At 39.0% G+C, this 16,756-nt stretch overlaps 1 protein-coding gene across 13 annotated transcripts in view; it reads right to left on the bottom strand.

Annotated features, from left to right (window-relative positions):
• Positions 1-16,529, bottom strand: part of BRSK2 (BR serine/threonine kinase 2) — a 454,430-nt gene extending 437,901 nt beyond the window's left edge. For 5 of the 13 annotated variants that reach the window (XM_087716534.1, XM_087716471.1, XM_087716476.1 and 2 more), the window contains exon 1: positions 16,052-16,529. In XM_087716534.1, coding sequence (XP_087572660.1) covers positions 16,052-16,145 — 94 coding nt within the window. In that variant the 5' untranslated portion in view covers positions 16,146-16,529. The remainder of the gene's footprint in view (positions 1-16,051) is intronic. The other 8 variants (XM_087716495.1, XM_087716542.1, XM_087716505.1 and 5 more) reach the window with 3 other exon arrangements.
• Between the last annotated feature and the right edge of the window lie 227 nt (positions 16,530-16,756).

Below are 16,756 nucleotides of genomic sequence, written 5' to 3'. Positions count from 1 at the left end.
AAATCTCCACTGCCTTGTGGAAGATTTTTCCACTACTGGAAAAGGCTTCAGGAGTCAACCTCAAGGCAAAATCTGGAGCCAGAGTCCCAGAAGCAGTTCGTGACTGTGTACAACCACATTCTGGTTAACTCATGCAATGCAGCTGGAACCAATCGTATCAGCTCTGCCATTCCACTGGACCATTTCAGTGGAGAGGGGAGAATCTGCTGCCTGGGTAACAGTCTATCCTCCATATTAATCTACCCAGGCCTCATACTCTGGAGAGGATACTCCAGCTTTGCATGCAGCACACCAGATGCTGTTTCAGGACCTCTTCCCAGAGCACGATACCGTAGTCTTTTGAGACTGAAGGATGCCAATGAAGACCTAAGAATATACACACCACATGTTAAGAAGTTAAGAACCATGGGACTAGACTGTATCACTGCACAAGAGAAATAATGACAAACAACGCAGTGTGCTCACATGTGGTCTTCTCCACAGTTATAAATGATCAAGCACTGGAATGAACAGGCTCTAGAATGATCGTAGCAATAGGATGATGTTTTACTTTATAAAATTAATATAACTAATTATAAAGAATGGCATCACTATCAAGAGCCCTCTTTCTACTTCCAGGGAAAAATTGCTAGCCTGCAATGAATCAGTGGGGCAATAGTTTCTTCTTAAGAACTAACCGTAACCAGGAGAAGAAACACACAAAAAGATTTTAAAAGTACTATAGTGGCAGTGAGCAGTGATTGCTAGCAATTGGCAGGGCCCTCAGCACTGAAGTTACGCTAAAACACTCTATCCAGCAGAGATCAGACCTTACCTTCCATTATCACAATGCTGCCTTCCAATACAATACACAGAAGTCCTACAAAGCATAGAGTAAATACAGCCCATGCAGCAGCCCTCCTCTACAAAAGAAATGTGAATAAACCAAAAACACAGGGTAAACAGATGGAAGGATAGTGTTTAACCAAGCAACATTCAATGAAGGAAACTGGCATTCTAAACCTAGTCTTGCCTAACTCCAGACAAACCTCTCTGGGCATTAAATAGCCTCATTCTAACAGAGAAGAGGAGATAAAATATTACATACCTAGCATGAGAATGAGAAATTCTCTTATCCCTTTCATAGATCAAATTCTAAAATAAAGAACTGAACATATCTGGCAGGGCCCAGCCCAAGAATGGCAAAGTGCAAGAATGCAGTTTGTGCTCAGTTCTTTATCTGCTCATATCATATATACAGAATCTTGCCAGACTAAACCTATACTTTTCTAATTCTAACCGAATATACTCTGGGAAATTCTAGGGAGAATTTAGGCTATCCTAAATTCCTTCCTCTGTATTTGATCCAGCTTCAGGCCGTGTTATGTCCTGTCTTGCCCCAGTACTTGAAATGTGCTTCTTCCTTCCTGGGAAAGTACCATTTCACTAGAGTCCCATCATACCATTTGTTATTGAGCACAATAATTATCAATAGGTTTACTTCAAAACTTCATTTTCAGAAAGGTCTTTTTATTACTGTAGGACATTAGAATCTCTTTTAATCATACAGAACTTTAAAAACTACTTTGCACAACTAAATGTCATATTTAAAACAATATCCCTTCATATTCCCATATGAGAAATGGTAGAAAGTGATAAAAGTAATAGAAATCGTACAGGAAAAAATACATTCCTTTTTTTACGGAATGCTCAGACTTTAGTTGCTTCTATGGTGTTATATCACATCACTTATATCAAACCACAATGAGAGCTATAAATTATATGGGTTGCATAAACCTACTGACATAATAAAATCATTTCATTTTATACATTTAATAATTTAGTTTTCCTCATAACAATGAGAATGAAGATTTAAGAAGGGTCTTAGGGTCAGTATGATTCAGTAATCTGAATTTTGCCAATCTTTGATGTGTACAGAACGAAGCTATTGGAAACATTTCTTTCAACTTTCACAGAGTAGACAGTTATTAAGACAGGAACATTCCTGGCAAGTTTCCTCTATCTAGTTGTTTCTGACTTGGGTGATGCTCAACTCCATTTCTTAGCTGCAGGACCAGCGTTGTCTGAAGACATTTTCTGTGGTCATGGTGCCAATATGATTATACACCGAGGCACATGGAACCCTGTAACTTTCCCACTGAAGTGGTACTTATTTATCTACTCGCATTTGCATGCTTTCAAACTGCTAGATGGGCAGTAGCTGGGAGCAAGTAACTGGAGCTATCCCGTCACACAACGCTTGGGTCTTGATTCCAGCTGCATTTGTCTTTAACAATTGAGCCACCACACCCCCTATGGTTTATGGAAGGAGATCCTGTTAGAAAGAGATATTAGCATGATCAAGAAGCACAATCTGATAAACTGAAATATATATCTCAAATTCTAATTTCATAGATTATCCTATACGAAAGCATTGAATGATCATATTTACATCTCAGTTATGTCCTCATATTGAAGCTACAAAACATGCCCTAATATATTATTCCTGTATATGAGCTTGAGAAAATGCAACAATTGCTTTGGTATGTCAACACATCCTGGAGGACAACCAAGTTTGAATTTATTTAGAGAACAGATACTGAAAAATTAGTATAAACCTGGGGCAAGCCGATCTTTTTTAATCAGCATTCAGCTGGGTAGAATTACCATTGACTTGTCTTTCATACTGCTGGACTAGCCAATGCATATAAAAATGTGATGATGTATTTAGAATCAGGTATGTATTATATTCACTTTAAATTAAAAATCTTGCCTCAGGGAGGAAGTTTCTACTAAGGTCAAGCCATTAATGTCTCATTAGCAATCAGTCATATTTGAAAACCCAGATCTATCACATTTTCAAGGTAAACATTTAGGCTATCTACGGGCCTTCATCATTATGTACCAGTCAAAAACAATTTTAATTAACAGATTAGAGAATTGGGGTTTTGTGACTTTTCATGTTGTGTTGAAATGAATTGAAAAATCAGTATGTAAGTGAGTATGGATCACAGAATTGAAATGAACTCAAGATCATATCCTCCTCTTTACCTCCAAGAATATTTCTTTCTAAAAAACTGTAGTCTTACAATAGCCAAGCCTCAGGAAGTAGAGAGACAGTTATTGATAAATTGTGCAGGCAGCCAGAAGCACATTTACTAAATGGCTGTCTGAAAACAGTTTTCAACTAACCCCTGGAATCGTAAATAAATAAAAAGTAAAACCCTTGAAAATACAGTTATACCCACCATGCTATCTCTGTCTGTGAACCTACAAAGATATAAAAATACCCTTTAAAGGTGTTTTTCTCACTTACCAACTCAGTTTTGCTGGAAACAACCAAAACCACAGGATATATTCTTACAATCTAGAATTGTATGTCTCAGGCTCTTTTCTTAGAATTTGAATGGTTAATCATCCCTACAATGGCCACCAGTTGCAATTTATTTTACTTTGTATAAATAATCTGACAGTCTCTGCACTAATTTATAATGGTGACTGATGAGGGAAGATGCCCAGTAAGATATGTTCTAGGTGACAGTTTCTATCTATTATTGTCTTTTCCATAGGACTATATTGTATAGGGACATGGTGGCTCAGCGGCTAAGACGCTGAGCTTGTCAATTAGAAAGGTTGGCAGTTCGGTAGTTCGAATCCCTAGCACCACGTAATGGAATGAGCTCCCATTACTTGTCCCAGCTTCTGCCAACCTAGCAGTTCAAAAGCACATAAAAATGCAAGTAGAATAATAGGCACCACCTTGGTGGGAAGGTAACAGCGTTCTGTGCACCTTCGATGTTTAGTCATGCTGGCCACATGACCACGGAAATGTCTTTCGGCAGCACTGCCTCTTTGGCTTTGAAACGGAGATGAGCACCAGCCCCTAGAGTCGGGAACGACTAGCACATATATGTGAGGGGAATCTTTACCTTTACCTATATTGTATTACAACACTTACAACACACTGTATCCATTTTTTTCATATCTATCACTGATTTATGCAAGTGAGAACCAATGTGGCATTAGTCATTAAACTGCTGTCAGGTCCAAATCTAGCCTTAGCCATAGAATCTTATTTAGGTGACTTTGGGCCAATCATTATATCTCTGCTCAACTTACCTGACCACTATCAAGGGGAAGGGGAGCGGGAATGGATGAAAGAGAACTATATGTATATTTTGCCTTCAACTCCTAGAAGAAATAATAGACATTTAATGTCTATGATTAGACATTAAATGATGAAAAAATGATTATTGAAGAAATTGCTCAACTTTAATATATTTCAGACTTCTACTCATATGCATTTATTTTTAGTTTTGATCAATTCTTTACTTGTAGTCTTAATAATTATACTTTGTTACATGAACACATAGGAAATAAAAAGAGAACAGCAGCAGAACTTGTTCAGGGGCAACACTTGATCCTGAATCTGACTATGGCATCAGAAATGAAATTATTACAGAAAAATAGCATGTTTTCAATGTTACAGATTTTGTTAAGAAGCTAAATTCATACCTTTTGAAAAGTTTGAAATGAAATGAACCAGGGGTGAAATGCTACAGGTTCAGGCTGGTTCACCCAAACCGGTAGTAAAAAATGCTTTTAAAAGATTTTTTAAAAAGTTTCACACAGCTGATCGTTGGAACTTTTTTTTTTTACTTTTTAAAGCATTTTTAACTATGGTTTGGGCAAACCGGTAGTCAAAAAATGCTAAAAAAAAAAAAAGTAAAATAAGTTCTGACAATCAACTGTGCAACAATCAGCTGTGCCGCATTATTTATATTTGCTAGAAAGAAGGAGATCCTGCTTTCTAGCGAATCTAAATTGTGCGGCACAGCTGTTCCCCCTCCTCTCTGTCCAACTTAACTTTGCAGACTCAGAAAAGGTATCTTAGTGTCTGTGGTGTGCATGCACACGAAGTGCGGGTTTGGCATGCATGTGCCCACAAAGTGAAACGGTAGCAGACTTCAGAGCATTTCACCCCTTAAACGAACCCTTCTCTAGGATACGGAGTTTAAGATTATCTGTGGTACTTTTAATTAAATTGCTTCTTCAAGAGAAGAGAAAAGCATTATAATGCATTTGCCCAGCATAGCTTCTGTGAAGTAGGAAAATATCACGCTTGAGACTAATTCTAAGATACAACATGCAATCAATGAGCCTTAAGCTTAGAATAAATATGAATTTCTGCCATATTACTTTGGATATTTAGTAGGTGAAAAAAAGTAGATAATTTACAACTTTACAAAGTCATAATTTACAACTATGGTTATAATTATTCACAATGTTAAAAGGCATTAGTCTACTGATTCATAACAAATAGTAGGAGATCCATACTGAAATAAATGAAACAATGACAGTATTCTTCATATGTGTACTAATAAGAATAATTTTTATATTAAATAATTGTTTTGCAGTAAAAATACAAAATTAAAGGTTTTCTCATACAAATAAACCATCTGAGCTATCAAGCATTAGAAAAGTGATATGTATGTAATAGGCATTTATGAATGACTCCTTTATTGCAATGAAACCAACTGATACACTAAATATTCATATATATGGACTGATTAGTTTTACAAATAAATTTCTTTCCTAGCTTTTTTACTTGTGATCCATTAACTGGAAATGCCAGCTTGAAGAGTCAAACTGTACACAACCATTCCATCAATTATTTAAAAAAATCATCATAAAGAGGATAGCACCTGAATATCCATACTGCAATTGAAGCAGCCTGCTACCTAGATCAGTGGTGGCGAACCTTTTTCGCCTCAGGTGCCAAAAACACACTCATGCTTGCTATCTTTCATGCTATCACACATGATCGCATGCCCACCCCCATAATGTAATGCCCCCATGCCTTTAACAGCCCTGCACATGGGTGAGTGCCCCCTCCCACTGCCCTACACATGCACATGGCTCTTTTAGCACCTGGGGAAGGCGAAAATGGCTTCCCCCACCCCATGGAGGCCCTCAGGAGGCCGGAAATGTTCCATTTTCCAACTTCCAGTGGGCCTGGTAGGTATTTTTTTTTTGCCCTTCCCAAGCTCCACAAGCTTTCTAGGAGCCTGGGGAGGGCAAAAAATGGCCCAACATGCAAACCAGAAATTTGGGGATGAACTTCTGGATTTCCCATTGGGCTATTTTTTGCCCTCCAAGAGGTTTCAGGAGGTTTCCCTGAACCCTCTGCAGGGCGAAAAATGGCCCAATGCACAAACCAGAAGTCCATTCCCAAACTTGCGGTTTGCGCATTGGGCCGTTTTTTGCCCTCCGGAGGGTGAAAAACAGCCAAGAATTAAGGCTGAAAATCATGTGGCGCGCGCTGGAGCTGACAAGGTAACGCCTCACGTGCCCTGATAAATGACTCCAAGTGCCACCTGTGGCACGTATGCCACAGGTTCGCCATCACGGATCTAGATGGATTGATGAGGTCAACTTTGCAATAATCATCATCATCATCATCATCATCATCATCATCATCATCATCATCATCATCTCTCCAATCACTTTGTTTGGAAGAATGAGTAAATTCAAGTTCCTTCTTTTCCCCTCAAACAAATGTTTGACATCAAAGTTGGCCATCTGTCTGATGGGCACCTAAGCACATCGCTCTTTGCCCCACTGATGGCTTTTTGGATTGGAGCCATCACATATGAATTCAAAACCCAGACATGCTCAACCAGCCAGGTGAACTAGCGATGTCACCTCTGATGAGAAATCAATAATGAGGAAGCGAGCAGATAGATACAAGAATCAGGCTGCAGAAATGGAGAAAAAATCATTATATAGATTTAAAATAGAAATGAGACTGAGAAAGTTAGCATCTGCTCCTCAGTGTTCTAGTTCATGAGTTTGAATCATGGACTACCGGTACTTTATTAAAAGTGGGAATTATGCCATTTTCTTTACCCAAGCAATTACATGTGCAAATTATCAATTAATGGTGGACACTCTTTGTTTACAGAGTGTCTGCAAGATTTTCCCCCAGTAATAAAAATGTTGTATATGAAGAAAGAGAACACTGGTTTATATTCCTCTGTTAGGGCTAGTTGCTTGTTTCTCATCCAGCAAAGGAGTACAATCCAAACCATAATACAACTGGTTTGAAATTTTAAAAAGCTGATTTTTCCCAAAGAAACCAATCTGAAGGATACTCATGTCACTTCATGACACAGGTTTCTCTAATCTATAAAGAATGTACTCTATAAAATACTGGCATAAGCAGATTTGCTTAGCATTCTGATGTTTTGCTCAGATGGAAACCTAATGGCTATTAACCATGTAGAAAAGAAATACTAGGACTTTAGACTTTTCTCTTGCTACACAATAGAAAAACTGTAACTTCTGCTTGCTACCATTCAGGGTTAATTTTGCTGTCTGGCTCTCAGATCAATCAATTGACATCAAAAACTGAGCTAGAGAGCCAATTTTCAGGAATAAAACATAGTCTTTTTTGACAATGACTTGCTGAAGTTTTCATTTTCTTTCTGCTGATGTATCAATGTAAGCAATATTAATGTATTGCTTCAAGCTAATGACATCATAGTTTTCAATCAACAATTCCTGAAGAGTCTAAAAAAGGCTGATTCTGAGAATTCTCCTGTAATTTACATGGTCTGATTTCATAAACTTCATTTTTCCACTTCAATTTCCTTCCTCCTCAGGTCAGTTATGTAATCCCAGGACCACTGATAACGTCATGACACTTAGTATGATTTAAATTGCCTTAATGCAGTGAGAAGTGCTTTGGTTCAAGATTAATCCATTTTATCCATGTCTGTGCCTATATAGCTGTTCCCCCTCCTTTTCCAACCAGTCTATTTTACCTCTCTCATTTTTTGCCCACTTAGTCAGTCAACAATGTGCCAGTGGACGCTCCACATTCCCAAGATTTATCTTCAAAATGTTGGATGTCTGCAACTCTAGGGTTGTCCTGAGTCTGTTAATATGGCTGTTGTATATGTGCATCATGGCACTGTTATATTTATAATTCCATGAAGCATGGTCTACTTTGAGACAGAAGCAGAAGAATAATACATAATTTACCTGTATTGCTTTGAATCTCAGTATTTCATTTTTAAATCTACAAGATCATCAGGTTTATGTAAAAACATCCATCGCAGCTGCCGATCTTACAGTACATTTAAAGCAAATTAAACCAAACTTAAAAGCAAAGTGAGGAAAAGTTATTTATTGGATTTTTATCCAACCTTTATTTTTGACCAACACAAGGCTGTGTAGATGCTTAATGGTCCTGTTTTTCCCACAATAATCCTGTGAGGTGAGTTAGACTGAGAGTAGTTCTTGTTAAGACCATACATTAAGTTGCAGTTCAAAGATTTAATGCTCAGGCCTGCCCACAGCAATCTAGTCAACTAAAGTTCAATACTAAATTGGCACCAGATAAGAGTCAATGGAATTCAAGGTGAGGTTGGATTTGGACAGTTTCTGGCAATGTAACGACTCTAAGCTGATGACACACTTAACAATTCTACCTGCTGTTCTCCTACATCTGGCCAGTTTTAATACCTAGGAGACATTTAGATCTCATGGTTTTCTGGTTTCTAGCCTACACCAAAGGCCCACTAGTTTTTTAAAAATGTACTGTTGTTATCGTCTTAATGCATAGTGCTTTTCACAATACTCAAACTAGCATCAGTTTTTGCTGCAGGATACCTATGTGTTATTACTATTTGTGAAATTAATTGGCATGCTAATGTTAGTCACTATGGATCACCTTCTGAGTCACTTCATTTTATTATACTTAATTTAAATGCCAATTGGTTAAAAAAAAACTAGCTGAATGAAAAAATACTATACAGAGGGGGATTATTTTAATAATGTAGCTAAATTTATCTTAAATTTTAATCCTGGCAATGTTTAAGATTCAAGTATATAAATAGTGTGATCCATTTTTTATGTGACACTTTATCAAAATGACACAAATGACCTGCATATTTCAAAACAATTCCAGTAATTGCTACAAGGCAAAAGTATCTTTATTATATATGTGTTTGTATCTGTCTGTGTTTTGTTCTTCTGAGTTTCAAATTGTATTTCTTATTGCTCAAATTTATTAATTTACTGAAATGTAAGGTGTTTCCCAAAATTCTCGGCAGTTTCTCTAAAAAACCAAATAACCCCAAAATCTGCAATATAAATCTTCAAAACAACATTGAAATACACTAGGCAGTCAAGGACAGCATTAAAACAAATATCTTACATCGACTAGCCCATACTACAGCTGTAAGTTTTAAGCGCACTCTTAGAAAGTTAGGTCTTTATTGCTTTTTGGAATGGGAAGAGTTTTCTTAAACATTTTCTGAATTTGACCTAAATGTATCAGAATTTTCCTACCTTTCAGAAAAAAATGCTTGCTAATGGAAATGTCCTTTTGAAAAGCAGGTATATTTTGTCCTTTCTTTAAGGAATTAAAATTAACTAAATTCACTATGATTTCCAAATCATAAAGCCTTTTCAAGAGCTGACCTGATTTTTTTCTTATTTGAGGGAATTTATTGATGAGTCTATCCTTTCTACAAGGTGCTAAATATCATATCAACAAATTTTCCTAATCAGAAGTAACTTCTAAAAGTCAATAGTCCAAAAAAACTCAAATATGGAGATGTATCATGTAGGTATTTATCCTATTAGTTCTACAGCTTAAATATAGCATCTCTGAAGAGCCAATCGTACATCATGGCACTCAGATAATTGCCCTTCCCGCAAGAGATGAAAGCTTCAGTTCTAAGACTGTTCTGAAAACACATAGTGCTTCAATATACAAACATCTTAATCATGGCTAAATGAATATGCGGGCCCTATAGTTCGCAACAACTAGCGGAGTAAAATCCACAGGGACCCCATTCCTTCCTTTCCTATAGATCAAAGCTCACAAGCTGAATGCACACACATATTTCTAATAAATAAATAATCCACTCAAAATCCAAATACGAGCAGTGGCTAACTCATTTCTCACTCCAGGAGTTCGATTTTCATTGGCTCAAGGTTGACTCAGCCTTCCATCCTTCCGAGGTCAGTAAAATGAGGACCTAGATCACAGCTGTCAAAGTCACTGCATCACGTGACGTTTCACGAAGTTTTTCCCATTTGCGGATCTGAGGTGGGCATGGCCTGTATAGGACACATCCGGCCCGTGGGCCGCCAGTTTGATACCCCTGATCTAGATTGTTGGGGAAAATATGCTGACTCTATAAACCACTTAGAGAGGGCTGTAAAGCACTGTGAAGCGATATATAAGACTAAGTGTGATTGCTATTGCTATTTTTTCACCAAGGTTATATCTCAATCAGAATCATAAGATATTGTTTTAATACAGGCAAAACCAAAAGTAAAGCAAACAGTAAAAGAGTTATCTAATATCTGAGCAAATGAGAAGAGGCAGCCTGCACAAGAACATTGCATTGATGCCAATGCAAGCCTCTTAATTTTCTTCAGGATTAATAGTAGTTTACCACAGGGCCAAAATCCTAAATTGGAACTCCAAACATAACTAGATAAAGTTCTTCTGGCCATGACTGAAGCCAGAGTAACAAGGAATCCTGTTATATTTCAAAACTGTGAAACTGTGCTCTTTCAAAAACATTTACCAGAAGATGCTGCAAATCTAACCCCACTTTACCTCATGCCAGTATGCCCACCTTTATCTTTATTAAGTTTTGATTATTAAGGGATTTTTTTGTGCATACATCTCCACTTTTAGGTTTTAATGCAGGCACCAGGCTACATTCTTTTAGTTCAAGAAGAAAATAATTGGGTTGGATAGCAATAATTTACTGAGAGCATCTCTCTTGCAACCTCTCTGAAGAATCATCTTGATATTACAGAATTTGGAACAGTCAACCCCAAACAAGGCACCCTTCCAAATGGCCATTGCTGAATGTTCTGGAATTAGCCATGCTACAAATTTTAAAAATTACATGCTAACACAAACTGGAGGTACCCATTCAAATGGGTTGTTCTGAATATAGGAAAGCAATTTAATTTGGGCCTACAAATCTTGTACAATGGGTTTGGTGAGCCCTGGTGGTGGAGCAGTTAGAATGCAGTATTGCAGGCTAAATCTGTCCACAGCCAGAAGTTTGATCCTGAGGGGGCTCAAGGTTGACTCACCTACCCTCCTTCCAAGGTCGGTAAAATGAGAACCTACATTGTTGGGAATAATTGTTGCTAACTTTGTAAATCACCCGGAGAGTACTGTAAAGCACTATGAGCAGTATATGTATAAGTGCTATTGCTGTTGGACCACAAAATGATGTCTTCCATTTCTAATCCTACCAAACTTTGCTTTAGGATGATTTTAAAGTTGAAAAGTATAGCTCCATCTATCAGCAAAGGCAAGCCACCTATAAGACTAAAGCCATGAGACAGAAAAGTAGCATCCCAGGTTGATAAAGTTAAACTAGACTTCCTCAATCTGCTATTTTCCATGCATACTTGATTATAGTTTTGAGGCTTTCCAGCAAACATAATAATTGAAATTCATTTCAAATTGGGAAGTTCGGTCTAGATTATACAGAATCAAATAGCAAAGCAATTTCATTTTTGTACTATACAGTAAATCTGCCTCTGTGAATAGAAATGAAATCCATTAACTCAATAGTATATGCTTTTGAATAGGTTTAGAATCTGAATTATATTCACTAAAATGCTTTCAGGGGAAAAAAAGTGCCATCAAAATTTGAGAACTGTTTTTGAAAAAGAAAAGACATCCAACTAGGAAGGAAAAATATCAAGTTCATCATGAGCTCATTAATAACAACTAAAGGATCTTGGAATGTAATTTAGTTCTATTAACTTGCTATAATACTGCCATACAAGTGTTGAAGTTAGAATATTACAATAGTAAAGTGAGTGCAATATCACCAAATGTGGCTTTAAAATATTTGAGACCTGGAGTATTAAAACAGATATATAAAGATCAGCCAAGAGAAAACAAAATATAAAGATATTGCTAGCTCTAAATAAAACCGCATTATGAGAAATATTTGAAATATCACTTTCATATAAAGCACCAGCCATGCCAAATTAAAGACAATTTAGCTTCATATGAATAATACTTCTGAATTGGAATTGTTATCTAAGCACAAATGTTTCCTGGTGTGTTACTGCAAACACAAAACACTACATTTTTGCTCATTACAGTTAATTACAGTGCAAACCTCCTATAATTAAGTATGCCACAGTATTTCAGTCCAAAGTGAACCATCGCTTGCTCGTCCCTTTAAAAGCAATTGGTTTGTGTCGACATTTTCAAGATGTTTCCTCATAATCTAATAATCACATTTGTAAAATTATATCATCACTCTATTTATTGCATCTCCTTCTCTCCTCCCATTGAATGGATTCCCTGCAAGTTAAGTTTTAGAAAACAACAGCACAACCCTTTAAAACTGTGCTTTATACAATAACAAAGGGGCAATTGTCTGACTACAACAATCTAATTTAATTATACATGCATGGAATTCTTACACTGCATTATTAAGAATTTCTTCCCCCGGGTTTTGCCACACTGTCCATATTACAGCAAGGCTGCAGGCAAATGTTATGTGCCCCTTCGCTCAGGGCCCCCCTCTTGCTTTTGAAACCAGGAGATCATAATCCTCCCTTTGTGACATCAATCATTTGATGCAGGCCTGATGTGCCAGACTCTACAGGACAAGCTTTGCTTTCCCTGCTCTGAAGGAGAATTAGCAATGTCATCATCCAGAGCCCTAAAATGTATCGTGTCCTGAATATGGTTTGCCAGGTCAGTTTTGCACATGCAAGAATAGATGTCATCACGGCTGCATAGATGTAGCATCTGGACTCCTTGTCTGTTAAAATCTCCTTGTTTCCTGCTCATTTATCAAGCCTCCCGTTTAAAACTATGGAGAAGCTAAAGAAGTTCAAAGTTCAATTGGGACGGAGGCCAGCATTTGCCTTCCCAAATCTTTAGCTTTGATCTTCTGTATTTTATAGAAAAGGAGATGGATGGTCCTGAACTTAGAATAAAGAAGAACTTCATAGCAAAAACACTTTGCAAGTTAAGTAGGGGGGGAGGACTAAAACATAACAAACAAATCTGAAGTTACAGGAAAATTGAGATAATAGAATATTTGCTTGTTTATTTATAAAAGGTATGGACCAGCCATCTTACTTCAGGATAACTTTGAGTGGCTGTTGGATTCATGATACATTTCATGAAATTACCTTAAAAATATCAGCAAACACTTTCCTTGTCTCATTTTTCCTTCTTTCTGTGGTATGGTTCTGCTCGAGTTGCAAACTGTCTACACAACTTTATTGAACTGCCAGCCTCTTGAGCACAAGATTATTGAATCTCCGAGTGAACAACTACATGTTCAGATACTCCCTACCATAAGTTTACTAAATGCCTTCTTTTCCTTCTCAGGAACCTAGGTATGATAGCCAAAAAACGGCATCACTTGGCTGTGTATAACTTATTTTTTTTCCAAAATTCTAAGTACAATAGCAAAGAAAATTGTCCATAATTCATTTAATACATCAATTTTGAATATGGAAGAAAGAAAACAAATATTTCCTATTCCATGTATGGTTTCCCCCCCCCCCCCACAAGAAGAAAGTCCCATTGATGTCAGTAGTTTTACCTCCCAAGCAAGTGAGCACAGAATTAAAACTCCATATGCCAATAATTCTTATGGGGTCTTTAAAACACATTTAGATTTAATCTGTGTATCCCAGCATTGTATGAACATCTGTGTGCATCAGGACTGGAAGAGTAGAAGCTCATTTACAATCTCCTATAAAATTACAAACAACATTTTTACTCGAATTCGGCTCCTCAAAGGCCAAGGAAAGTAGACCACAGCCTCTCTCTGAACACAGGCTCTGCCTCCCCCCCCCCTCCACTCTCTAATCACTCAAAAGGAAGATTGGAAGATTAGTGAAGGAAGGGGGAGGACAAATTGCAGTTAACCCTTCAGCTGAATAATAATACCCCATGAAGATCTAAATGTATGATCTAAATCTATAGGTTGTGATCTTTTGCTCCTTTGCTTTCTTGCAAGTCCCTCAGAACTCAGAAGGACTTACTTCTGGCAAAGCTTTTGACGAATCATCAATCTGAAACGCTGCTATTGTAGCTGCTTTTGAGATAACCCAAACTCTGTGAGAGGGGGCAGAGTGGGAGACCTCAACTGAAAGTAGACAAAAAAATCACAGTAATGAGGATAAGGTTTGAGTTCATAGATTTAAGGCCTCTTACATGGTCATAGCAAAGGGCAAGAGATCACCTCCGGAAACAGCATTCAGGGTTTTTATCAGTGCGCCATAATACTGCAATAATTTTGACAGGAATTTCATATTCCTCAGCTCCGTTATTCATGTCAAGATATATTTCACAGTAGCAGGAGCTATAATGTTGTTGTCTTTTTAAAAAATATATATATATCTAGCCCTCAGCGTTATGGAGGATAAAGGTGAAGTGATTTTCCAGCTACTGCAATATGAGAAGGAGCAAGATACAAACAAATAAAAGTCGCTTTCTGTTTTAAAGCAGCACTTTTCCCAGAAGCCTTTCCCATTGACAAAACCGACAAGCAGTTGCTATGGGGCTTGAGGTAGGAGGAAGAAAAAGAGTGTGGAGAAGGGTTGCACACTTAATCATTGCAGGAAAGGTTGGCCTATTTCACAGAAAGATCTGGATTTCAACTCTGTCCCCAAGAAAATTGCAGGGACTGCAGAGCTGCTGCCGTGCAAGGCAACAAGAAAACAGGCGATCAGAGGCAGCAGCTGGAGATGGAAACGCCTATTAAATCCTTTAGACAACAGATGGGCAAAGCTCATCTTTTTTTAAAAAAAAAAAAGGAGAGCAAAACACAATGCACCATGTTTTATCATCCCACCATAAGGAACAACTCTTAACACCAACCAGCTTCCAAAAAAGACTATTCTAGGCTCTGAATGTCGGAACCTATCTATCTTACTTTTTAAAAATGTCTCGATATGATACTTCAGAAAAACCTGAAATTTACTCTGGGGGTCCCTCAATCAAAGGCTGCCAAACAAGAGGGCCAACTCGACCGGATACCAAAAATGGAAAACGAAAATATGGGAAATCTGGCAGACAGAGATTTGCCAGGGCCCTTTCTTTGCCTTTACTCTTTGCCTGCCCTTGAAGTGCATCTAGTGCTGCAGGGAACCAGCCAGTCCAAACGTTGAATACATTGAGGGGATCTAATTATATCATTGAGGGCAAACACACCTGCTCCCGGCTAATGCCCCACACTCTCTTTCCTTCTGGTTAATATTCCTTGCCATTGTTCTTTTCAGAGAACCACAAAACAGCAAATCTCTAGCATCTGACTGCAGAACAGGGGATCTTCCTCTAAGCAGCAGAAAATTGTGGTTAGTGGGAAAACAAAATAAGACATCCAGGGCAGGATCTGCAATTCTTTCTTTTTCTTCTTCTTCTTCTTTTCCTGGTGACCACCCTTTCCCATTTTGGTTGCCTTCCAAATCATCAACAAAGACAGTGCCATAAATTGCACTCTATGTGTTCTCTCTCCTCTCCCCCACACCTCTACTAACTGCACCTTCAAGACTACACCCTTTTCAATCATGATGTCATAAAACACTGCTGGTGACTCCCCCGTTTCCTCCTCCTCATCCTCTTGATCCACGATTCCTTTTTTTAAAAAAGAAATGAAAGCCATGCACTGAATCCAAGCCAAATTGACCAGCAGCTGAGCATCTCTCCCCCCCCCCCCAATTCTATCAGCCCCTCCCCACCGGCACTTTGACTGTCATCAGAACACCACCCCTTTCCAGGAGTGATCCACACAAAGCAAGCTGGGCTTTAAAACAAAATGCAAATCACCCCAAACCTCCCTCCCCCCACCAAAAAAAAGAGCCACAGAAGGCAAAGACACCCCTCGATCTCAAGATGCCACAGCGACAAGACAAGGAGGGACCCGCGAGGCCGGACTCTCCCATCTCCCGTCATGTCCGCGACTGCCACCTTCTTCTCCCCTGGGTTTGCTTTGCTTTGCTGCTGGCTACTGCTGCTGCGGCTGCCGCGGGAACCCACCTGTCTGCCCTTTGCCCAGCGTTTTCTCCAAGCGGTAGGGTCCAACATATTGCGCGTGTTGAGCTCCGCTGCCTTCCTTGCCAGTTGATGTCATTTCTACCTGGCTGGGTAACGCTCTGCGATGCTGCGCCTGGTATCCCGCTCGGGGAAGCTCCGGGCTGGTTTTTTCGTGGCTGGTTCCTTAAAATTCCGACTTGGCCGCTGTGCAAGGAAAGCGCCTGGTGGCTCGCTCTCTCGCTCGCTCGCTCTCGCTTTCTGACTCTTCTGCTGATCCTCGTCCACTTGGCGGAAAATTAACTCTTGCTCTCTCTTTTCTTTTTCCCCCTTCGCTTTTTCTCCACCTCCTCCTCCTGTCTGTCCTGCTAGGGAAGGGATGCCCAGGAACACTTATTAGCCGGGGCTTAGGGATGGGGGAAATCTCCGAGCATCCGAAGCATGATGCCGGTTCTCAGCACTCGCACGCTTTAGTTCGCTCTAGAGCTGCTCAGCGGGAGCTGGAGCAGCGGAAACGCTGGGGCCCGTCGCTCCGACTGACATTAGGCGCAACCAATCCCCGGCAGCATCTCGGCCCGTCTCCCCTCCCCTCCCCTCCTCTTTATCCACTACCTTTTCTTTTTCATTAGCATCGGCCGCGGCTGCTGCTTCTTGCCTCGACGCCGAGCATCGTATAACCAATGGCAACAGCCATCAAACGGCGAAGGGATT

The sequence above is a fragment of the Thamnophis sirtalis genome, unplaced genomic scaffold, assembly GCF_051295495.1.
Source record: "Thamnophis sirtalis isolate CommonGarterSnake01/CBP01778 unplaced genomic scaffold, rThaSir2_p1.2 scaffold_1, whole genome shotgun sequence".
In the NCBI taxonomy this organism is placed as follows: Eukaryota; Metazoa; Chordata; class Lepidosauria; order Squamata; family Natricidae; genus Thamnophis; species Thamnophis sirtalis.
This window is presented reverse-complemented; position numbering and strand designations above follow the sequence as displayed.